The sequence below is a fragment of the Drosophila simulans genome, chromosome 3L, assembly GCF_016746395.2.
Source record: "Drosophila simulans strain w501 chromosome 3L, Prin_Dsim_3.1, whole genome shotgun sequence".
NCBI classification, from domain to species: domain Eukaryota; kingdom Metazoa; phylum Arthropoda; class Insecta; order Diptera; family Drosophilidae; genus Drosophila; species Drosophila simulans.
This window is the reverse complement of record NC_052522.2, coordinates 4,142,928-4,165,786: the sequence shown is the minus strand read 5'-3', so window position 1 is coordinate 4,165,786 and position 22,859 is coordinate 4,142,928. Positions and strand designations below refer to the sequence as shown.

General features: G+C 47.8%; 6 protein-coding genes across 8 annotated transcripts in view; 4 read left to right on the top strand and 2 right to left on the bottom strand.

Moving 5' to 3' along the window:
- LOC6736738 (neurobeachin-like protein 1) overlaps positions 1-22,859 on the bottom strand; it is a 29,940-nt gene that overhangs the window by 6,598 nt on the left and 483 nt on the right. Inside the window, exons 2-19 of one of the 3 annotated variants that reach the window (XM_016170834.3) lie at positions 22,346-22,702; positions 22,095-22,281; positions 21,872-21,960; positions 21,541-21,666; positions 21,261-21,410; positions 20,944-21,204; positions 20,567-20,889; positions 20,296-20,503; positions 19,624-20,238; positions 18,317-19,567; positions 17,655-18,255; positions 17,369-17,601; positions 16,683-17,310; positions 16,433-16,620; positions 11,782-12,089; positions 690-833; positions 239-626; positions 15-183 (exon numbers count right to left, since the gene is read on the bottom strand). In XM_016170834.3, coding sequence (XP_016030368.1) covers positions 15-183; positions 239-626; positions 690-833; positions 11,782-12,089; positions 16,433-16,620; positions 16,683-17,310; positions 17,369-17,601; positions 17,655-18,255; positions 18,317-19,567; positions 19,624-20,238; positions 20,296-20,503; positions 20,567-20,889; positions 20,944-21,204; positions 21,261-21,410; positions 21,541-21,666; positions 21,872-21,960; positions 22,095-22,281; positions 22,346-22,702 — 6,226 coding nt within the window. The remainder of the gene's footprint in view (positions 1-14; positions 184-238; positions 627-689; positions 834-11,781; positions 12,090-16,432; positions 16,621-16,682; positions 17,311-17,368; positions 17,602-17,654; positions 18,256-18,316; positions 19,568-19,623; positions 20,239-20,295; positions 20,504-20,566; positions 20,890-20,943; positions 21,205-21,260; positions 21,411-21,540; positions 21,667-21,871; positions 21,961-22,094; positions 22,282-22,345; positions 22,703-22,859) is intronic. The other 2 variants (XM_016170836.3, XM_016170835.3) reach the window with 2 other exon arrangements.
- Positions 974-2,020, bottom strand: LOC6736744 (larval cuticle protein A3A). Its single transcript, XM_016170837.3, has 2 exons — positions 1,910-2,020; positions 974-1,834 (listed from the first exon to the last, which is right to left on the bottom strand). Exons 1-2 carry the CDS (start codon positions 1,922-1,924, stop codon positions 1,106-1,108), a joined length of 744 nt encoding a protein of 247 aa, XP_016030372.1. The 5' UTR covers positions 1,925-2,020; the 3' UTR covers positions 974-1,105.
- LOC6736743 (larval cuticle protein A2B) lies at positions 4,361-5,372 on the top strand. The gene is made up of 2 exons (XM_002083563.3): positions 4,361-4,467; positions 4,530-5,372. The coding sequence occupies exons 1-2, from the start codon at positions 4,456-4,458 to the stop codon at positions 5,082-5,084; spliced, it is 567 nt and encodes a 188-aa protein (XP_002083599.1). The 5' UTR covers positions 4,361-4,455; the 3' UTR covers positions 5,085-5,372.
- LOC6736742 (larval cuticle protein A2B) lies at positions 5,699-6,443 on the top strand. Its single transcript, XM_002083562.4, has 2 exons — positions 5,699-5,851; positions 5,974-6,443. The coding sequence occupies exons 1-2, from the start codon at positions 5,756-5,758 to the stop codon at positions 6,319-6,321; spliced, it is 444 nt and encodes a 147-aa protein (XP_002083598.1). The 5' UTR covers positions 5,699-5,755; the 3' UTR covers positions 6,322-6,443.
- LOC6736741 (larval cuticle protein A2B) lies at positions 8,123-9,612 on the top strand. The gene is made up of 2 exons (XM_002083561.3): positions 8,123-8,420; positions 8,767-9,612. The coding sequence occupies exons 1-2, from the start codon at positions 8,220-8,222 to the stop codon at positions 9,151-9,153; spliced, it is 588 nt and encodes a 195-aa protein (XP_002083597.1). The 5' UTR covers positions 8,123-8,219; the 3' UTR covers positions 9,154-9,612.
- Positions 12,501-16,404, top strand: LOC6736739 (extensin). The gene is made up of 2 exons (XM_039293703.2): positions 12,501-13,202; positions 14,016-16,404. Exons 1-2 carry the CDS (start codon positions 13,170-13,172, stop codon positions 16,251-16,253), a joined length of 2,271 nt encoding a protein of 756 aa, XP_039149637.1. The 5' UTR covers positions 12,501-13,169; the 3' UTR covers positions 16,254-16,404.

Here is a 22,859-nt window from a genome sequence, read left to right as displayed (position 1 = left end):
AATTATTAGCTTACCTGCGATTGTGTTTAGGTACATCAAGTATTCAAAGTTTGAAATCTCACGATTGATCCATCTCTGTGTGAGTCCCGAGGCTCTCAGCAGCTCAGCCGGCGATCTTCCCGAGCCGTAGAGGATGTTTGGAAGCGGCAGACCCACAATTTTTGTGAAAACTTTATTTCGAGTCTAAAAGAAATAACAACATTCGTAATCGTCCCGTTTTGTTTACCAAAAATCTCACCTTCGTCGTAAAGTTGAGGAAGTAGCTGGTCTGATCCACCAGGAAGATTTCCAGAGCACTCCTGCGCAGATTGTACTTCCGCAGATGAACCTCACGTATCTTGTTGGTGGAGAACCTGAAATCGTATTTGGAACCATCCTCCGTTGGCGGACTCAAGTCCACAAAGGTGAACACGCTCTGGTTAACCTCAATGCGTCCCTTCACCTTTGTCATCAGGGTGATCAGCTCACAGTCCTGTGACATGACTAGCTTCTCCAGAGCCACATCCTGTTGCGCTTGCGTGTCGATCAGTTGACGCAGTTCCTCCTCCAGCTGGGAACTTTCGTCGTCCGCCAGGAAATCGCGCACCACGGCATTCTTGATGGTGGAGTCAAATTCAGAGATTTCCCTAAGAATAAGGACATTGAAAATTAGATTATCAAGGAAACTACTAAGGACTGGTTGGGCTTACTTTGTGTCGTAGGCACTGGTCGCATTGTCACGCAGATTGGCGGCATTCTCGTGTTTGTTTGGATAAAGCTGGGGCTCCAATTTCAGACGCATCCGCGCCACGTTTTCATGTGGCGAAAGCTTCCAGAACTCTTCATCCACTTCCCTAAAAAGAACATCAAGTTTTAAATCTAATCCTTAAAATACCTATAAATATTAAAGCTAAAATACTTATAAAATTGATATCACTATCGTAATCCAGGATGCCTTTAAACAATAAAATACAATCTTTTTTTTTCAGAATTTCTTTAATTTTGGGTTTTTGCGATGAAAGTTATTTAATAGCTCGACAATGATTAATCGAATATGTACAGATGAAAGTCCTTGTCGAATTGCGGTCAATCCTTCCTTTACGACTCCTAATTCTCCTCCTTCTCCTTAGGCGACGATGGGAGCGGCCAGGGTCTTGGCGAAGACTGGGGCGGGGGCAGCAGCCACAACTGGAGCCACTGGAGCAGCCACGGTCTTGGCCAAAACTGGAGCCACTGGAGCAACAGCCACGGGCACATCCTTCTGCACTACTGCGTTGAATCCGTTGATGGAGTCGGCGTAGTAGCTGACAATGCGACGGGAACCATCGGGCTCGATCAGAGAGTAGGATCCACGGACGACATCACCATCACGAGTCTCCTCCTGGGTCTTGGAGTCACCGGTCAGCGTATCCTGGACATCGTAGGCGAACTTGTACTGTGGGTGGGCATCCACGATCTCGGTGGCGATGGGAGCAGCAACTGGAGCAGCCAGGGGAGCGGCAACTGGAGCAGCCAGGGGAGCGGCAACTGGAGCAACTGGGGCAGCGAGAGGAGCGGCGACTGGGGCAGCCAGGCGAGCAGCAACTGGAGCAACTGGAGCGGCGAAGGGAGCGGCGAAAGGAGCGGCAGCGTAGGTCTTGGACACCAGGGGAGCAGGTCCCGCCACCAGGGGTGCGTTGTATCCCAAAGGAGCCGCGTAGCCCAGAGGGGCGGAGTACGCAGCCGGGGCGAAGTACGGAGCAGCTCCCAGAGGGGCGGAGTAGGCCAGAGGAGCACCCAGAGGAGCGGCGGCCAGAGGAGCGCTAACCAAACCAGCCTGAGCCGAGAGGGCCATCGAGGAGAGGACTGCAACAACCTGTGAGGAAGATCCATGGAGTCCAGTTTAGTCTCCTGACCTGACGGGTTCAGCGAAGCCATCACCATCACTTACCGTCAGAGGATTCATTGTAAGGCTTGGGTGGGGGTTTAGTGCGATTGTCACCGTCGGTTATCGAAAATGAACTGACATACCTTGGACAAAAAAACCACGACTTTTATACCCAGATGCGTTCGCGAAATTTGCATGAGGTGCTCCGTGGAGGGAACTGCGTACCAATTGCGTATGGTAGGCCATTGTCCGCGCTCCTTGCCCCCCGCATCATCACCATCGCCGCTTTTTGGGGCCTCTTCCTACCCAGCATTTGGCTGCGTCTGCGTCTCGGGCTTTGATCCAAATTCGCAGCACGTACTCCAATTTTCAGTCGTCTTGCGGTGGCTACACCAAGTTTTCATTTTTATTTGCCACTGTTTTTGCCTTGTTCGGATCGAAAGTGAATGCGATTTGATTATATTTCGGAGCAGTAGTTTTCGGTAATTGTCATGCAGGTTCCATCCAATGGCAGTGCTTTTAATTTTCCTTTACACCAAAAGCGCCAAACTTATAATTAAGATACCATAATGAAGTCGAGTTGACAAGAGTTCAAACCTCAAAAACTTAATATTGATATATGTATCTCTGAGATAAAAAAGTATCTTGAGTTTGTAATGATCCTGCAGTTGATGTACTACTTGGATTTGTTGTGTCCAATAAATTGGAAAGTTTCTTATACACCTTATTGGGTATCAATTACTTATGCTAATGAGCTACCACTTATACATAATAAGGTTTTTCACAAGGGGTTCGGTTTCACTTAACAAGGTGAAACTGGGTCAATGTGGCCCAGTAATATCGATTAGACTTATATACTATGTACCCATATATTACTATTGTAATGATTTAAAAGATTTTTAACATTTGCTATATCAATTATATGGATATTATTCAATAAATGGTCATGTATTTGGTTTATGTTTAGTTCCTGGAGATTTTAAGCGCCTCCCTTAAACGACTTTAGTGAAAAGCATCTTAAATTTAACATGTTTCCCTAACAAATATCTCCAGTAACAACAAGAATCTCCAGTCTTTTGGAATTTGACTAACTCATTGGTTGATTAAAGATTCCCCATCGATTTCGTGCTGTAACTGGTGGCTGGTTTCGAGTTCGTGACTCTTTTCCAAAATGCAACCAACGACCTTGCGACTCGTTGGCTGCGGATTCACCTCGGAGAGACGCTGAGAGACCCGGAGAAACGAAGAGAGAGCCCCAAAAGTTGGCACCACATGGCGGGATCACTTGTCGGGTTGGGGGAGCTGCCTAACGGTTGTCGGCGTAGATTGTCGCCACCGGAAACCCGCATGGATATACAGTCGTCCAATTTGGCCAAAGCGAATGAAATGCTCCACTGCCATTTATGCAGTTCCTTGCCCAATCGCTTGACTCTGCTCTGAGATGAGAATTAATTAAAAGTGGATGAAATACTAACCACAGCCACTTAGTTGCCAATTGTGAGCAAGGTCGCCGCGGTTAGAGCTTCCAAATGCCGGCTAAAAGCCTTTTGGCCCGATCGAGGCAATTACGGTGGCTAAGTGACCGGCTCAGCAATGTGGGCGCTGGTCCAGTTGGTCAGGTGGAAATCGGATCGGCGAGGGGTTAATGCGTGTGCCAGTGCGTAATTGCGCCTGCGTCCCGCCCATTCCCTCCACCAAGCCGTCGAAACTTGCCATTTTCGTTTTCTAATTAAACGAGTGGCAGCGAACGATTGATCTTGTTTTGATACCCTGCACTTTGGGTGGGCACTTTAGACATGAATGTTACCATGAAGATTACACGCACGTCACGTAAACCAAACGAAATTTGCTTGCGTTTGGACAACATGGCGTGTGAGTAATAATTGGCATAACTAAACAGGAGGCATATAAATTACTCATTCATTGAGTGTTTACATATCCAATTGTAAATTTGGTTTCATATATTATCGGAAAACTAAGAGTAAATACATATTTCCATTAGACCTTTAATGATATTAAAGGATTTTCTTGAAAGGGTAACTAAGATAACCAAAAAACACTGTCACTGTTCTTGTGGCAACTGCAACTGAAACTGCCACAATATGAGGCACTTATTACATCAGACAAATTTTGGCTGGAGAACCTGAGAATGTGCCGAAAAACGGCGAAAAAATTAAACCAGATCGGCCAGCGAGTCAGCGGAAAACGAGTCTGGTGTTGGTGGTAGCTGGCTAGCTGGGTAACTTGGAGCGACGCTCTTGAACGGACTCAAATGGACTTCGGTGAGTGGTGTGCCTCGGCAGCGGCGGCTGCAGTTATTCCATTGAGAAAAGCCAGCACCAATGATGAAATCCGCACCAGAAACACGAAATCCGCCATCAGCGATGAGGTCTGGGGTGCAAGATCGAGATCGAGATCGGGCAGCCACCAAATGAGACGCAATTGTCACTCTGCCCATTAGATTGTCCAGTTTTTTTTCCGCTGGCAGCTGCCGCCAGTTTCGAATATAAAACTGAAGACCACGCGGAAAATGCATCTCACATTTGAGCTGAGTTCTCGCAGTGCAGACACATCCAAACCAGAGCTCCCTCATTCTCACATCCTTCGCCATGATTGCCCAGGTGAGTTGGCCAAAGGAGTGCAGCTTTTAGTTGGCTCTACTGATCATGGAATTCCTCGACAGACTCTGTTCGCTTTGGGACTGATCCTGTCCGCTGTGGTGGCCATTCCCATTGATCCCTATGGACTGTCGGCCCCTGGACTCACCTATGCGGCTCCCAAGTTGCTAGCTGCTCCTGCCATTTCCTATGCTGCTCCCAAGCTCCTGGCTGCTCCTGCCATCTCGTATGCCGCTCCTGCCATCTCCTATGCTCCCAAGGTCCTGGCTGCCCCCGTCGCCGTGGCCAAGGTGGCTGTTGCCGAGCCCTACGATCCCAATCCGCAGTACAGCTTCTCGTACGGAGTAACCGATCATCACACCGGCGACTCCAAGCAGCAGGAGGAGACCCTGGTCAACGGAGTCGTCCACGGCAGCTACTCCCTGGCCGAACCCGATGGCACCATCCGCAAGGTCACCTACACCGCCGACAAGGTAAACGGATTCAATGCCGTCGTGGAGAAGAAGGGCGTGGCCGCGGTGGCCATTGCCAAGCCAGCTCTTGCCGTCGCCGCCGTTCCCGCCATCACCAAGATCGGATACGCCTCGGCGCCTGGTCTGAGTCTGGGTGGATACCACTAGGCGCTGAACCGGTGGACCAAGCGATGACAAACTCCATGGCCTAGTTGTAGGACCGTTGTTAAATAGTTCTAATGCATTTACCCACTTTTCTGTCAGTCAAAACCCGAAACACAAGGACGTGCGTGCTGTTGCCACCCCGCTGTTGACCCACATTCCCAATCTCCGATCGAAGGATCACCATCATAGACTACGTTTAGGGATACCGTTCTGGGGATCTGGGGAACGGCTATCGGCCACTTAGTGAATTAGTAACTGCATTTACTGAATAAAAGTTTCGGTACAAAAAAAGATTGAGTTGTTTTTAGTTGTTCGATGGAACTGATATGCGAATAGTTGGAATGTTTCTAGGAATGCTCCACATTCCCCTGCTTAACCCAGTTAAACATTGGGGTAGGTCCCGAGCTTCGAGTTAAAGCTCCCAATCTCAGATTCCGATCACGTAGTGCCAACTATATTTACGGTTATCACAATTCATATTGGTGGGGCTTCAGTGGAGGGGAGAATTGTGCAAGTTGGGCCATTGGCTGGCACGTCCATGGGGGAAACCTTTTGCAGGTGGACCAGGCACAAAAGCGGGCCATTACGTCAGCAAATGGAATCGTTTTTGGCAGCGGTTGCCACACGACGCATGTTATCGCGGAAATGTGGAGGCCCTTTATAACCCCGATCCAATGGCAACCAAAGACAGTTCCGACAGCATTGTCAAGCACAAAGCACCATTGGAAAACCACTATCCACCAGCAAATCTAGTCATGGCCCTGTTCAAGGTGAGTTGGGTAAATCCTGGTCAAGGAATGTGATTGAATTGACCATCTCTTGGATCCAAGGATCTTTACAAGTGTATATCTTGATCATAAATCTCAATTAATGCACCTTACTCATCCCCCAGATCACCTTTATCTGCTGCGCTCTGATCGCCGCCATCGAGTGCGCCCTGCTCCCAGCTGCTGTTCCAGTGGGAGTGCCCCTCAACACGGAGGTGGATCCGCATCCGCAGTACGCCTTCGCCTATAATGTGCAGGATGCCCTCACCGGGGACAGCAAGAGCCAGCAGGAAGTGCGGGATGGAGATGTGGTCAAGGGCTCCTACTCGGTGGTGGATGCCGATGGCTCGCTGCGCACCGTCTTCTACACCGCCGATCCCATCAACGGTTTCAATGCGGTGGTGCAGCGAGGACCAGTTCCGGTGGCTGCTCGCCCATTGGTGGCTCCAGTGGCTGCTCCACTCTTGGGCTAACTCCGCAATCTCCCAGAGCTTTTAACACTGCTTGTAATCTAGCTTTTACATAACTTATTGTCTGCTCCTTAGTCCGTTGTAAAGTCAGTAATCATTAAACAATAAACTCAATAAGCCAAAGACATACATGAAATCTTTTAATCATATTCAAGGAAAATCCGTAAGTATTTGCTTCTAACTAAAATTAATCAAAAGTTGTAGGCTCTACTAAATTCCGAAACGAGTTTACATTTTATTAATTAGTCAGTTGATCAGACAAGCTCAAGGCCCAAAATGCATACTTGCCTAGTTAATGATAATGAACTAAATTAAAAACACACTTTAAGTGCAAAATAACAAGATTTTGAGTGGACATTTTTTCAAGATCAAAATTTGCGTGTCATTAAGATGCAAATATCGTTGTTTTGAACTTGAAACTTAGCTGTGTTATAACTCTTTCAATTACATCACAATTGCGGGTGTCAAGAAATGGAAATGGTTATGTGCTTAATGGAACTAATTACTTGGTGAACATATTCGTGACTCCATGCCATGTAAAAATTGTTTTGTAATTTTAAATGTAACAAAATGTAACCAGGAAAAGCCGAATTCCCCAAAAGAAAGCTGACCCATTCCACTTACATAAGACCGCTATCTTAGATGGTTATCTCCCCTGCAGCTGTCCCACGCCCAAAGAACTCTTCCACTCCAAATGAATACATTCACTCGCTGGCCCAACACGCACTCAAATTATTCAATAGCTTAATTGAAAGTAAAAAATCGGCACGAAATGCAATTTTTGGATTACGCAAACCCCAACCCGAGCATGTCCATAGATGTTGCTGCCGGCGCCGACTGCAACTGCAGCAGTTACTGCAACTGCAACTGCAGCAGCGACAGCAACGCCTAACAAGCGGCGGTACGCGTTGAAAATTAGTGATAATGGCCAAAATTGTCCCAATGGCAACAGAGCGGCGAAACAGAACAAAATCTATACACTCAGAAAAATAGTGCACGACATTCGAAAATCTATATGATTGAACGGAATATTCTACAATTGATATCCTTTTGTATTGGTAGCCAAGAACTTTTTCGTAGAGATTTCACGTCGCTTTAGTATTCTTTCCAGTTAGAACTTTTTCGTTTTTTCTCAGTGCATCGAATGCGTCTGGCGTAGATTTTTTGGGTGGGCGCGGCTTAGAGCAGCCAGCCAGTTTCGAAGGCTGTGCCCCAAACACACCTTTCAACAATCGACTGCTGGGTGCGTGTGCAGCGTCGCCCCAATCTGGTGGCCATAAAGTCGAGACATGGGACATGGAGACATGGGAGGCACTGGTGCTCATGCGGCCACCACACACCTGATCCGTCCGGCCACCCGGCTTAGGCCCAAATAATTCGCTTTCGAATTGAACTTTTTTGTCACGACACAACAACGACGGCGATTCAGCCGGCGTGGGACCAGTTTGCCAGCTTGGTCCGGCACAGTCCTCCCAGACTCCCAGACATGCGTGAACCGCCGAGCACCCTCCGCCAGCGCCTTCAGCTCGACCGGCAGCTCCTCCACCTCCGGACAGCCCCTTCTGATTGCCATGGGCAGCGAAAAATGAATTATTTTATATTTGTCGCGATCGATGCGAGCATTTCGCATAGGCACAGGCCGCTACAGACTCCACACGCATGCGCACTTTTTAGTTGTTTATTATTATTTTGTGTGTCTTGCTGCGCTTTTTGCATAAATATCTGGTGGCAGGCGGCGGCGGAGGCTGTGGCGGATTTTTGGGCTCGCGTCTATGGGAGGCCTATAAAAAGCAATTGTCGTGCGGCCACAGAACCACAGATCGAGTTCATTTGTCAGTCGAGCAGCAGTAGACCTCCAGTTCTCCACTACTCCATCGCAAACGCCAAGCAATCCGTCCAGAATGGCACAGAAACTGATCCTCGTCCTGAGCGCCCTGGTGGCGGTGTCCTCCGCCGTGGTGGTCCCTGGTCCCGGACTGGCACTGCCCGCCTATCCGTCGTACCCGGCGCTGGCCAAGGTGGCGGCTCCTCTGGTGGCCAAGGTGGCGGGTCCGGAGCCCTACGATCCCAATCCCCAGTACACCTTCAGCTACGATGTTCATGTGAGTCCGCTTCGTAAGAAGTTTTATTAGTCACCTCATAAAAAGCAATGCCAATTCAGAAATCTGCATTCGAATTTTATTGCTTTATTAAGCAACTGGTATGCAAATTTTGATTTTGCCAGACATTTTTATGAAGTGTTTATGGAAGCTAAGAACTATTAAATCCGATCACTTGGTTGAGCAAGTTGGATGTTGGCAACACTAGGTGCCTTCTAGGATTATCCTTATTTTACATAAAATATTTCTAGATTCCTTGCTTGTAAGGATTCCATTTAAGGCATGCCTTTAAATATATAGAACTTATTCCTATTCTGTGCTAATCCAACATCTTCTTTCTGCCCACCAGGATGGCTCCACTGGTGACGTGAAGAGCCAGCAGGAGACCCGCAGCGGAGATGTGGTGCAGGGCGCCTATTCCCTGATTGAGGCCGACGGAACCCGCCGCATTGTGGAGTACACCGCCGATCCCGTGCACGGATTCAACGCAGTGGTGCGCCGCGAAGGCGCCGTGGTGAAGGCTGTGGCTCCGGTGGCCAAGGTTCTGGCCCCGGCTCCGCTGCTCCATGCCGCTCCTCTGGTGGCCAAGGTGCCCGCCTATGGCCCGGCTCTGGCGCCCGCTTACCCTGCTCTGGCCCACGGATACGGACCGGCTCTTGCTCCCGCCTATGGACCTGCCCTGCCCAAGCTGGCCCTGCCCGCTCTGCCCGCCCTCTCGCCCCTGGGCTACCACTAAGTCAGATGGATGGATCTATACACCCCTCGAATAATGCCGACCTCTTGCCGCACCCGAATAATGGACATCGCGACCAACTTCTCCTGCCACCTGGGCTCCAGTTAGCCGGAGCTCATGGGCCGATCATAGTCGATAGTAGTTGTAGTATTAGTGGAAATGAAAGCGATTTATCGAAATATGTACATACGAATTCACGGACAGCGGATTCCGATTGCCCAGTCCTTGGGTTCCCATCGGATCCCATGTTCCCTCATCTACACTCACACATTCTCGAGACCTTTCATTTATGTTTCTTGTCTTCTTAATCTTAAGGCTGTTTGACCGCGATAAATACTCTATAATCCCCAACTCACAATCCCCGTTTTAATTCTTATTTAATCCGAGCCTGTGCACTCGAGTAGAACTCGCAGAATGAGAAACGAGATTGCAATAAACGAACCGAAGCTATGCAAATGGAAAGTTAATGGAGTTTTCCTTTACGGGATGAAAAACTGGGACGAAAGTACATGGTACATGGAAATTCACTCCTATTCTTGAGTTTAAAAACGAAAGTTAATTAAGGTTATTGCTTGCATATCATATCGAAATATATAAAAACATCATAAACAACATATGAACATCATTAGGATTACAGGAAAATAAATATATTTCCAGTTAAATAAATTGAAAATATTTTACATATACATATTACATATTTTACATATTTTTACATATTTTGTGGATATGATATGATTTTCAAATAAATCGAATGTCTTTCCTCAACAACTAAAGAGCTATTTGTTAATAATATTATTTAGCTAATGGGCAATAACTTGCTTGTGAAATGTTTTCGCTTAATAAAAATTGCCGAGATTGCGTTTATTTCTAAATCATTGAATGATAATCGCTGTTATTAGAACCGAAGTGCCATTATTCAGTGCCGGCTTAGACTTTGGCACTGGCCACACATGAATTCCATTTGAATTTTGGGACATGTAGTGGATTTGTGTGTCGCTCGCTGCCCGTGAGTGGTTCGACCTTAGAACAGAACAAGCCCCACCTGCGTGGGTCACCCACCGGGCTACCGATGCAGTGCAGTTGATGGTGGATAGGCTAATCGCTCAAGGTTCGGGCCACGCACCACAGAAAACTGCGTAATTCGAGCGTCAATGCAAAGTGGTCTAAATGAAATTTATGGGCTCAATTGGAGAACAGACCGTCGCCATCCGATGGCCAATCGATCCGATCGAGTAATTGGCAACTGGCCACCGGGCACAATGGAGAACTTGAACTGCAACTGGCCGCGCCTCGATCATTGGCTTTGGATCCGGATAATTTGATCCGTCCGCGAACTGACCTCCATCGGAATGGTGCGGAGTGGACCCCACCTCGTCGGCACATCTGCATGGGCGCCTTCGATTATGCGCATATTTGTTTTTATTTTTGTAAAAATGTATGGATCGCATAATGAGTTTTCGTTACATTTGCACTTGCATAATGCGACGGGCCTTTGTTGCAATCGACATTAAACGCTTTTGATGATTTAATAAAATTAAATTGAAATGTTAATCGCGACACGACATGGGCGGGAAAGTGGAGGGGGTAGCTTCAAAAGACATGGGCGAAAGCGTAAGACAATGGGCGAGCTGCAGCTCCAAGCAGACGGTGCTACAATGGGACCCAAACGCTGGAGGGGCTACCAAAATATCGGGAAAGTGTTAGAAAGTTTTGCGGATACTTCTGTCCGATCTGTGTCCCGATTTCTGTCCTGATCTCCGTCCCGATCTCTGTCCCGATCTCCCGATCTGTGTCCCAATCTCTGTACCGCTCTCTGCCGGGACAATTGCCTAAAGACAATTATTATTCCTTACGTGAGCAAGTAAACAAAATATAAGCATAAAAAACTATAAAATATTTGCATCATAATAAAGTTTTTATTAATAACGAATAAGTCTAGACCCATCCCATATGATAATCTCAAAATCTCGCCACTAATCTCAGATCAGTGAATACGATTTTAATGAGATTTTCAGCCAAAAGTCCGACCACAAATAGCCATCGGATTATCAGCGATTTGTGGCATTGTGTTTGACGCATTTAACCCATTGTGTCAGTGGAACTACTAAACGTATTGTGGTTACCACCAGCCGAGTGTGTTGATGAACATCATGACTCCGCTGCAGACTTTAATGATTGAGAGGGATTTGTTTGCATTTGAAAGTGAATTTAACACAGAGCGCGGCGGCTTCTGGCCATATTTGAGTCTTCGAGTGGTTCGAGTGGTGCCTCCAGGTGATTAAGTGATCACGCACACATGTAATACGAGTATTTATTATAACCGTGCACGCTGGCACGCTCGATTACAATTGTCGCCTCGAATGCGAGGCGGGCAATTAAAATGCTGAATTTTTCGTCATTTCATAATGGAATCGGGGCGGGCTCAGTGACGTTTACACAGAGAAAAATCACTGACATTAAATGTGAAAAAAAAACTTGGAAATATGTAAACTAAATGGTAGAGTGGGTGATACCTAAAACTGGTATTAGAGGAGGATATTACATCTTTAGAACATACATATATGTGTAACCTAAGAATCCACTTATGAAACTAAGCACCTTTTCTTTCTATGTAATAAGAGAAGTACTCACCCGGTGTACCATGGTCCGCGTGGGCCGTACAAGAAACGCTTGGCGGTCTTCCAACGCTTCCGTATGTGGCTGTCGATGGTCTTGTGCTGCAGTGCAGCCGCCTGCAGTCGCTGCATCTCCTCCACCTGGCGCACCTTCCACGGCATGTAGATCTTCTGCTGGAAGAGGCGCCTGTTCTCCGCCTGGTTGGTGGCCCTCTGCTTGGAGGCAGCCTTGCAGGCCTCGTAGCACTCCGCCCAGAATCGGTTGATGGGCTCCCACAGATGCAGCTCAATGTCGCGCTGGTAGCGATCGTACAGAGGCTTCACCTTAAAGTGTGAGAAATTCCAGATTAGTACACGGAAAAAAATCACCTACAATATCTCAAGCTAAACATCCTAAACTTCAATGCTAAGATTGTTTAAGATTGATAGCTGGTTAAAACATCATATAATAACGACCTAGATGAACCTGAAACTTTTTTATAGAAGCTCTAAAGTGTCCAGGATCTAATTGAAAACAGCAGTATATATAAGGATTTATTTAATTGATCAATTAGATGAAATCCATCGCAATTGAGAAATTTTCTTTCAGTCTCCACAGTGTGAGCTGGAGATCAAGATTGACGATTATGGCAGCTTGAATTTGTTTTCGCTTTCATTCGATTCGGGGGCACTCTTCGTGCGTATTCCAGATCCAACTGTTGGCCAGGCGCTCTGGTGGAGATCAGTCGGCATGTCCAAGTCCACAAGTCACGTCCGGTCAGGTTCAAGTTCAATGTGCAGATAGCCGCGGGCACAGGAAGCACTCGATTGCAGTTGTGCAAACCAGTTAGACGCGCTCCTCGATGGCTGTTTATTTGGGGTTTATTTAACGCCGATCTCTTCCAGTTACCAGGCGTATCGAGGAGGCATCCGCATGGCGCTGGTGGCGGAGGCACCTCCGCGGGTATTCTTTGCATAATCCATCACCACCTAGTAGGGTGCCTCTAGCGATCGTTCCAAGGCACTGGGCACACACACGGCGTTAAATACTAATAAAATAAATTGAAAATAAAAGAGCAGGGCAAAATGTTTCTGGTAAAATCTCCGCCAGGTGGGTGCATCGGCAGCGACGCCGCTTTGTCATTCGACTGGTTCCAGCTGCGCCTCTTCGAGCCACAAAACCAGACCACTTTCTTGGCGCTCAGCTCAGTTGCCGAAAGAAAGTCCGACGAGTCGTGACCGACCGGGAGCCGCGTGGAAAATCTCAGTCTCGATCTTCAAAACTCCAGCAGAGCCAACTTGGATTTGGTTGGATTCGGATTCGGAGTCGGAGTCGAAAGTTGTGTTGATGTTCGCGTCGATTTTGGAATTTGTTTTTCCAAACTACTGCGTAGAGTTTAGTTCGCGCTTTGTCTAACGCTCAAAATGTGCAATTTGTTTTGGCTTTCGGCCTGTTTTGTAAGCGATTAAATAATATGTGAATTAATTATGCTGCCATCTCATGTGCGCTGTCAGTGATATAAGATAGAGAAAAACTGGACTTTGAATTTAACTAAAGGAGCCCATAAATGTGATTGCCCGTTCAGAATGATTATCCTTATCAGCCAGTTTTAAAGTTGACGCAACAAATACCTAAAGATTATTAAAAGGATAATAGTAGCTGAGTCACAAGTCTTTTATGTAATGATAACTAATTCATATTTATGTTTAGCTTATGTTATTAGGATACCTATTATTGCCACTTTCAAGTTTTCGTTCACCCAGTGGCAACCAGTCGTGGCCAAAAACAAAAGCCAGAAATGCAACTGCACACGGACTCGCACACCTGAACCTGGCGATGATCAGGTTCAATGCTTGGCTCCTTCGGGTGCCCAGTTCCATCTTCTCCCCAACCAATCCCTGCACTCCTCAATAGTGTTTGGATTGCGTGAGAGCAGCCAGCCGGCAAGGTCCCCGCATCGATGCAACAATTACGAGGAGCCTGGCGAGCAAGACTCGTGACTCGATTGCCACTGGTGGAGGTGATGGCAACCATGTTACGTGTAAACAGCTAGGGAAACTGGGAGCCAGAGAGGCGCGCTGAGGCGGAAGCCACCGCCGAGAGCTAGTGAGTCTTGCATGGAAAGTCAAAGGTTAGCCACATAAGACAAAACCACACAGAGATGACAGCATTTAAGTTTGCAGGGAGAAAGTTTATTTGTCTGATGACCTTTTTTGCGGAAGATTAACCCACTCACCCTTTTCCTCTTTATATATCCCCTTTCCCCGTAGTTGGCCCTCTGTCTGCCCCATGCCCTCAGCGAATCCAATGCCACAAGTGTTGAGGCGACGCCTAAGACTGAGTCAAAAGCAGAGCTGGTGCCCACGGCGGAGAAACTGATCCGCTATCGCCGTCAGCCACCCTACGCCGTGATCAAGCGCTCCAAGCTGCGCCGGCGGACTAAGGGTCATCCGAAGATTAAGTACGGACCACCACCGCCCCACATTCGCTACTCGAAACCATCGTTCCCTACCCATACCCATATCGAGGAGCCCAGCTTCTCCCTCGATGACTTTCAGCACCTGAAGTTCGATGGTGCGGACTTTAAGATACCCACTTCCAGCTACGAAGCGCAGTCCATGGATCTGGACTTCTACAATCACGATACGGAACCGGATCTCTATGGAGCGCACAAATTCCCGAGCCTGGACTTTGGCTTAGTGACCACACATGAGCATGTTCCTCACCAAAAGTACGGCTTGCCTCCTGTGCAGCAGAGCTTTCAGCCGGATCACTCTTTTGCTTCGCACTATGAGCCACCTCCAGCTCCGGCTCATCCGCCGGCTACCCGCTATGGAGTACCCGACGCTCCGGCTCCAGTGCCCAGCTACCCGCATCAGGATCTGCCAGCTCCTGACTCCTATTCCATATATGAACAGAAGATTCCCAATGTGGGCTACCATCAGAACTTTGCGGAACCACCCAAGCATCCGCCTAAACATGGTTCCATCAATAATCCTAACTTTGAGATCGCCTATTCTCCGCCCGCGTTTGAGATCAGCACTTCCTATCAGTCCAATCACCACCAGAGCTATGTTCCACCCCATCCCCCGTCATCACATGATGGGTTTGCGGAGCCACCGTCAAATAATTATGTGAAGCCCCCTCCCCAGCATCCTCCAACTAATAGTTACGCACCACCCCAACATCCTTCTTCGAGCTATGACCAGCCACCACAGCATCCATCATCCAGCTATGACCAGCCACCGCAGCATCCATCATCGAGTTATGACCAGCCTCCACAGCATCCTCCTCCCAGCTATAGTCAGCCTCCTTCTAGCTATGATCCGCCTGCTCAACATCCCTCATCCAGTTATGATCAACCTCCTAAACATCCATCTTCAAGTTACGAGCAACCTCCGCAGCATCCCTCCTCCAGCTACGACCAACCTCCCCAACATCCCTCCTCCAGTTATGATCAACCTCCTCAAGAGCACCCAAGCTCCTACCAACATCCTCCAACATCCACGTACGATCAAGCACCGCAGCATCCACCATCAAACTATGTTTCCTCCGATTCCCATTCCATCAATACATATCCGCAGGACGATTACGCACCACCGTCGCAGGAGTTGCCCTTAAATCCACACCACAAGTTTCCTAGTTTCGACTTTCCCAAATCCAGCTACGAAGTGCCCATCTACGATCCCGTTCCTTTCGAAGCCTCCAATCGCGATGAACAGGAGTCATATCCACCCATCTTGGCATCCTCTCCCGATCTGAATGAGATAACTTCAGATGCCCATGCGGCTGGTAGTTCCAAGCGGCGTAAGAGGAAGCGAAAGCCCACTCCTGGAGTTGTCCCCGCAAAGCATACGCTTGATGTTCCAGAGCTACAGCAGGCCTATGATGCGGATAGCCACTTGGGGGAGTCACACGAAAATGCAGATACGGATGCAAATAGCTCTCACTATGTAGAGAGGAAGCAGAGCTTCTTCAACTTTGTTACGCCCACAACCACGACGACGACGACTCCGGCTCCTTGGACTCCAATGAGGGGCAGGAGTAGTACGACCCGTACGGCATTCATACCAACCATTGTAACAAGTACTCCGAAAACTCCCACTACTGATCGCAGTAGACATCGTGGCTCATCTCGGTATCGCACAAAGCAGCAACCCGTGAATCCCAGTTCACCCGATCGCACCAACACCAGCGTTCAAATCGATCAATCCCACTCGCAAAGCTATTACGATGGAACCATTGCACCACCGACCAGGCAACAGTTTTCACCCACAACCGGAGGACGTGGCTCGAGACCTACAAGACCTAGTTACGTCAGAACCCACGGCCCGGTGTCACCACTGGCATTACAGCCCGCCGATGGTAGGGGTCCACCCACATCCAAGCGGACCACTAAGGGCGTCTTCGACACGACGCTGTTCAAGAGTCCCCTCAGCGATCGGGAGATGGAGAGAAATCTCCATGGGCTGCGTCAGAACTTGCCAAAAAATCATAAACTATTCTGAATTCTCAACGAAATCAAAAGGAGGCATAGCATAAAGACTTGTTTAAATAGTTCTTAGTTGTTTAAAATATGTTAATACGTTTTGTCCCTAGATTTAGGCTAATAATGTTGAATATATTTAAATAATAAATAGATCGAGTTCCAAATAAAACTGATACCATATTGTTGTACATTACTTACCATGCGCTCAATAAAGTTCCTCCACTTTTTGCTGGTGCTGTACATTTGGAAATCATTGAAGAAGACGGGACCAGAGGAAGTCGAAGGCAGATCAGGGAGAGTTGAATCCAAATTGAAGGCTACGCGACATTTCTCCAGCAGAGCTTTCATCACCGGCATCAAGAATGAGTACTCCTCTGGATTGCCAACTAAAGAAGCAAATAGAAAACGTTTAGCATTGGAAAATTAATAATATATTCTAGGAACCCACCTTCAATGGCATTATCCAGAGCCCTGTTGATGCTATATAGAAGATACGAAAGCTCCGCGGGATCTTCCGTAGAACGACTTTGCAGAATAGCATGCAGCTTGGCCGTAGCCATGGCAACAATACCGGGATTCGGGTGATGCGAACACTTGAGAAGAAGACCCAAGCATAGCCGAATCATATCGGACCAATCGTCGGAGGAGCCCTGTTGGAAGATCATCAGGGCGTCGAGCAATGCTAGCACACCATCCAAAAGTTTTGTAGAACACTTTTTAGACTCATCTTCGTTGGAGCCTAGAACCACCAATTCATAAACCATGCGCAGGATGTGTGACGCATTCTCCTGGTTGACTAGCGTTTGACTGCCATGTTCGGATAGATCGAAAAGCGAGGCCTGTACGGCCATCTCTAAGATGCGTAGGCGCAGCGAGAGATGCGAAGTAATCAACTCGTTGTTCAGAGCCAGCAAATTAATGCAGCCCAGCACTTGGCCACGCTCTTGCCAGCACTGCGGATGATCGTTGGGGATACCGCGCCAGAAAATGTTGAATAGCGTGTTTGAGACTAGATAAACCAACTGTTCTTCGGTGTCCACATCGCCATCGGCCACAAAGTCAAAGGCGGAGGTGCTCTGTAGGGAAAATTATAAACAAGGAGGAACATTTTCGATTCACTTAAGCGTCATTTACCTCTAAGGAGTCACTTTTCTTGGGAGGACCATGAGGCGACTGCGAGGATGTGTCGGAGCTCAAGGATTCTTCGCGCTGAATCGAAGGCGTCTGTGAACCATCAGCAGTGTCCGTCGAGGTGCCTAGCGTCAGGGACTCAAAAGTGTCCTGCAGATCATGAGTGGTTTGTCGAATGACCGAAAACAGGCTGTTAGCATTTTCAACCACAGCTCCAGAAACAGATTCAGCCAATTCTGGAATTAAAATACATTAAAATATTTCACACTGGATTTAGGGGACAACTTACCTTTAATTTCACTCTCGATAACTGTGGCTGCCTCTGTAACACTAGCCTGGATTTCGTTAAGTATGAGGCCACTGTCGCTCAGCTCCTCTTGTTGTTGCTGCTGCAATTGTGCGAGCCCTATCTCCTGCTCCGAAAACGTAATGAGATCGGCCTGGGCTAGGAAGTTTGAGTTATCTTCCAACAGCACGTCAAGGTTAATACCAAAACTGCGACGCTTCTCCTCGTCTGGCGGAGAACTGGTTATCGGTTTGCGGATGAGCAGTCGGGCAATGGACTCCTGCCAGCCCGTTTGCCTCGCCATCGCTACTGTGGATTGCTGCTTGACGAAGGTGGTTTGAAGCAGGCGTTTGGCGATCTCCAGTTTCACGGGCAGATCACAGCTGCTCACATGATAGACCAGAAATATGAGACCTGCATAGTCTGGCTGCAGTCCCAGCATTTCGTCAACCAAATGAAACAGGATAGTAGAGCTCAAGGACAACGGTGTAATGAAAGAGAAAAATCCTGGGAACATGCTCTGCTCAGTAGCCTGATCGTACAATCGAAGCACTTGCTTATACTTCTGATGCACACGCGATGTGGCCAATAGTCCGCTAATAAACTGCAGATGAAATAGAAGTATGTTAGCCACTTATCCAGATGAATCAAATATATAATTTTACCCTTATTGCAGCCTCCTGAATCTCATTACTGTAGCTCTTGTCCACGAAGAAGTTGTATATAAGATTGGCGGACTGGGGCTCGTGCAGAAGAAGAACCATCTGATCCTTGCAGTTCTTGCCGCGCACATAGAAAGTCATCATTTCCAGGAACTCCACTAGTACGACATCCTGCCGTACAGAAGCCAGAAAAGTAATCATTGCATTGACCTCTTTTATGTTAACTTCTTTTTGTAGATAAAACTTAATGATCCCGAACAGCGTTGCTCGAATGGTTTTCGCATCATCATCGCTGATGCTGTCCGGTGTGGAGTAGTATTGACGCACCACGTCCAGCACAAACTGGACGCCATATCGCTTGCGGAAGAACTTTCTGTCATTCTTAATCATGGCACTCAGGTATTGGGCGTGGCCCAGGGTTATTTGAAACTGCAGACGCGACCAAATAGCAAAGTCGAAGACAATGTGAGCATACAAAGCGTCCAACAGCTGTCCACCTGCTTCCGCCTTATGTCCTTGCAGCGACTCCATTAGCAGGTGGGTGGCCATCAGGGCATTAACATCGAACAAAGACGGTGGACAGCGTTGGAGCATCGTGCCCACAATGGCCAGACATTCGCTACTCAGTAGTTGTTCTTGGTTTGTTTCATGCTCATGTGTGAGGTAGCGCAGGAGGCACAGAAAACTGGCCAGCGGATGTTGCAGCATTTTCCATTCGGTGTATGAGTTCGAGGATAGCATCTCCCAGTCTGTGAACTCTTCAGCTGATGGCGTCGGTGCGCAGGACAAGGAGTGCTCGCTCACACTGCCAATGGAGATGTCTGTCGTCTGATCCAATGTGATTAGCCTATGCAGCATGGGTAATATTGCACTGATACCTCCGATACTATTGATTGTCTCCTGGATCTTAACGATCTTGCAGTGCTGAGCATTAATCCTGCCCGGATACTTTCCGCCTGGTATTAAGTCCTGGCAGGTTCCATGCCATATCGCTCCCGGAGCGTAACAGAACACAAAGCGAGAGTTGAGTTCCAAAAGGTCATTGTCCTGTGAGAAAATGGAGCTGAAATTGGCACCCGCGTCGAAAATTGTTTTCAAACTGGTGGTTGGATCCGCCAGTAGCACACCGCCCAGGTGTCCATTAAGACAAGTTTGCTCTCCAAACACTGTATCCTGCATTCCGATAGGAAAGTTCTTCACATTAGGATCAAATGCCGTCTGTGTGCGCATCGGTAAGGTGAAGTAGTTTGACACCTAAGAGGATAAACTAGGTGAGAAATGGAATAGTAAACCATAATCTTGATTCTTACATTTGCAGATAGGGTCCGTTCAAGCAAGCTGGGGAGCATTCCCTTGTAGCCACTGGATCCGCTTTCCTGGGATGAAGACCTTGGCATATTCCCAGTCTTGGCTACTTCACCTGGCTGTGGTGGAGCCACCACTGCGCCGATAGAGCAGACAGTGAATGGTTCATTAACTGCCTGAACCTTCAGGGTGGCACTCAGTTTCTGAACAAAATCCACATAGATGTTAATCTGACTATACGAAAATGGTCGTTTTGGGGGCGTTATGGCCACTGTAAGGTAATGCCACTGGCCATCCATAAGTGTCTTGGTCGCAGTAGAGGAAGTGAGGTATTCCCGCCGAGTCAGTGCAGCAACCACAACGTTTCCGTTTGGCTGCACAAAGACCTCGAAACCACTGCCACTTGCTGTCTGTAGTGTAAGCAGCATTCGCCGACTGTTTGACGGCTCCTTCAGCTGGTTGAATCGGACCAGGATGTGAAAGATGAAGCCATATGAACCGGAGATAGTCCAGTTCCGAATATCGGGTACAAGGATCCCATCCGACGACTGCTCAATGGAAAAGAACTCGGCGCAGGAATTGATGCCTCTCAGGCTCTGCAAAGCAATTACAACAAGAGTCTGCAAGAAAATTAACTATTAATAAGAATACGAGATCACAAGAGGATAGAATTTCACCTGCTGGAGCTGCTTGAACTGCGGAAACTTCGTGCCCTGCCGCAACAGTGAAAATATGCACTTGAGCTCCGCGGGTACAATACTCAGCTTGCTTAATTCCTCTATCAACTTAATGAGATTCTGAACACAGTTCTCGGCCAGAGATTCCGCCGTCAGGAGGCAACCACACACAGCCTTGATAATGTGACTGCCACATGCCACAGTTTTTCTGTTGAACATTCAAAAGGCTAATGTATCCGTTGATTATATCAATCGAAGCTAATTTTCTTACGTTCTGTAGTTGTCGGTGCAGCCCTTGAGCACAAGACTGGTCACATGCAGTTGTTCGCGCTCTTGGAGCGTTGGCACCCAATTGAGCAATCGGAGCATAACTTCGGGTAGCAGCAAAAGGTGCTCACTTTCATCGTAGCCAAGCATGAAACAAGTGTCCAGGAGTTCCACTATTGGACTGCCATATTCCTGCAGGCTGGTAAAGAGCCTCTCGATGCGCTCACCCTGTCGCAATTGGGACGCGGATTGAGGGGAGTGGCGCGCCAAAATGGCCAAAGCTTCCATGGTGCTGCACAGGGAACTCGAGTGGGAAATATGCCAAGGCTATAAAGTATAACAATGATTAGTACTGAATTTGTAAAATATGAGAAAACTTACTTTTATAAGCTTTGGCAGATTGGTAAGCAGTTCCAATAGATTGGAATCGGAAACGGCTTCACTAACGCCTGCATCGCCTGTGACAAATAATTTAACAGCCGCCACGGTGGATGAGAGTGCAGCCATGTCGATAGCCACATCCTGGTCAGCATCGCTGGTTATATCGAAGTTGGCATCCCCGCTATCAAAGTGCTTTGTGGCCAGGAGCTCTTGGAGAGCATCACAATACAGTTGAACTAACGTAACTAGGTCTATTTGGCGCTGTTCAAAGAGGATGTGATTAGTTTACTGTGGAATCGAAATGGCTGGCTACTCACTTCTTCCGGACTAGATTTCTGCAGCACAATGACCATCAGCGCATAGCATTGCAGGGCTACGCAGCGCAGATTATTGGCACTCTCCCATTGACGCAGGATACTCATGGTGATGGACACCGTGGCGGGGCAAATGGCCTTCATACCATTGCGCTGATCAGACCAAAATCACCATTATAAGGGTTGAGTTGAACGCAGGACATGGGACAGACAAGCAATGGCATGCATGAGCAACGGTTAGGGGACAACAATGATCGGGACAACAGATGGTTCCACCACTCACCAAGTTATCACAGTCTAGCAGCCCATCACCCGAGCAGGGGGCAAGTGAAGAAGTGGTTAGAGCGTTAGTATTTCTATTTGTCAGGGTCGAGGTCGAGTTTAGAGACTTCAGCACTTTCAGCTGCAGCTGGAGGAGATCCAGCCACACCAACGATACACGAAATGAAACGAAATAGGACAAGGAAACAAAATGATAGAGCTCTAACGTACATTAATAGCGAAAGCAGTGAGCAGAAAGGTAAGCTGTCAGGAAGTGAGGTTAATAATTAAACGGTTTTTAAAAGAGAGAAAGGACTACACAGGAAGGGACTGGAGACGCTTTCTGGCGCTACCTGCGAGCCGCAAATCACAGCGCCCAGGATGTTGAGCAGACTTTCGCCAATTTCCGCATATCGAATGAGCTTCTCCTCCTGAAAGCAATCTGCAAGGCAAAGCGAAATGTTAGTGGGCCACACAATTATGGGGCAGTGATGGGTCAGTTAAACTTAAGTTGGGATCTGATTTATCAGCAGTTAGTTACACTCCATCACTGCCTTTTTATCCTTTTTATCTTACCATAAATAAAAGGGACAATTTCCACATGAACCGAGTGGGGTTTATAGGAAAGACGACTGTAGTCAGCTGACTGGCCTCGCACAAAGCTGCGCCACGTCAGATATGGATCATACATGACCTCCAGGAAAGCCGAGAAACTGCTGAACAGGTGGCTTATGGCGGGCACGCTCTGCGGCAGCTCCATTTGCTGGAATTCATTGATAAGTCAATTGTCATAAAACCCAGCAATATATATAAAGACATTTGCATACTTGTTTGAACACCCTGGAGAGTATGGCGATCAAATTCGGCTTGTATTCATACTTGATGATGGCCAGTATATTATCAAAGTGCCGGCACACGATCACCAGACAATCCACGAGTATGGCTACTTCTTCGATGGCCTGCTCCTCCAGTTTCCCTTCCGTTTCGCAGACATCTCTGGCTACAATGATGAATTTACCGATGGCGGGCAGCAGTTCATCCGGCAGGCGACCCAAGTGGGGACCACTATCCGGCTGAACCTCGTGCCACATCGGACAATTTTCCGCCTGAAAGTCCAGCTGCAGTTGGCTCCTCCAAATGGCCACAAAGCGGGCCACAAATTGCCGGAAGTGGGTTTCATCGTTCTTGAAATGAAAAGAGCGAGGGAGAGGGATGGATTCAGTTTGAGCCTCTCCGGGATTATATAATCATTACACTGTTTACATTTCTTCAAGTGCTGATAAACATTTGCTTTTTGCCTTGCAGTGACTAATGCTATAAACATTTGCGGCCGCCCCCGCA

Bases quoted from the DNA above. Each gene is read 5' to 3' on its own strand.
- LOC6736742 (XM_002083562.4), top strand. From the start codon at position 5,756: ATGGCAACCAAAGACAGTTCCGACAGCATTGTCAAGCACAAAGCACCA. The intron at 5,852-5,973 runs GTGAGTTGGGTA...CTCATCCCCCAG, and splicing joins TAGTCATGGCCCTGTTCAAG to ATCACCTTTATCTGCTGCGC.
- LOC6736741 (XM_002083561.3), top strand. From the start codon at position 8,220: ATGGCACAGAAACTGATCCTCGTCCTGAGCGCCCTGGTGGCGGTGTCC. The intron at 8,421-8,766 runs GTGAGTCCGCTT...TCTGCCCACCAG, and splicing joins CCTTCAGCTACGATGTTCAT to GATGGCTCCACTGGTGACGT.
- LOC6736739 (XM_039293703.2), top strand. From the start codon at position 13,170: ATGTGCAATTTGTTTTGGCTTTCGGCCTGTTTT. The intron at 13,203-14,015 runs GTAAGCGATTAA...CTTTCCCCGTAG, and splicing joins TTTGGCTTTCGGCCTGTTTT to TTGGCCCTCTGTCTGCCCCA.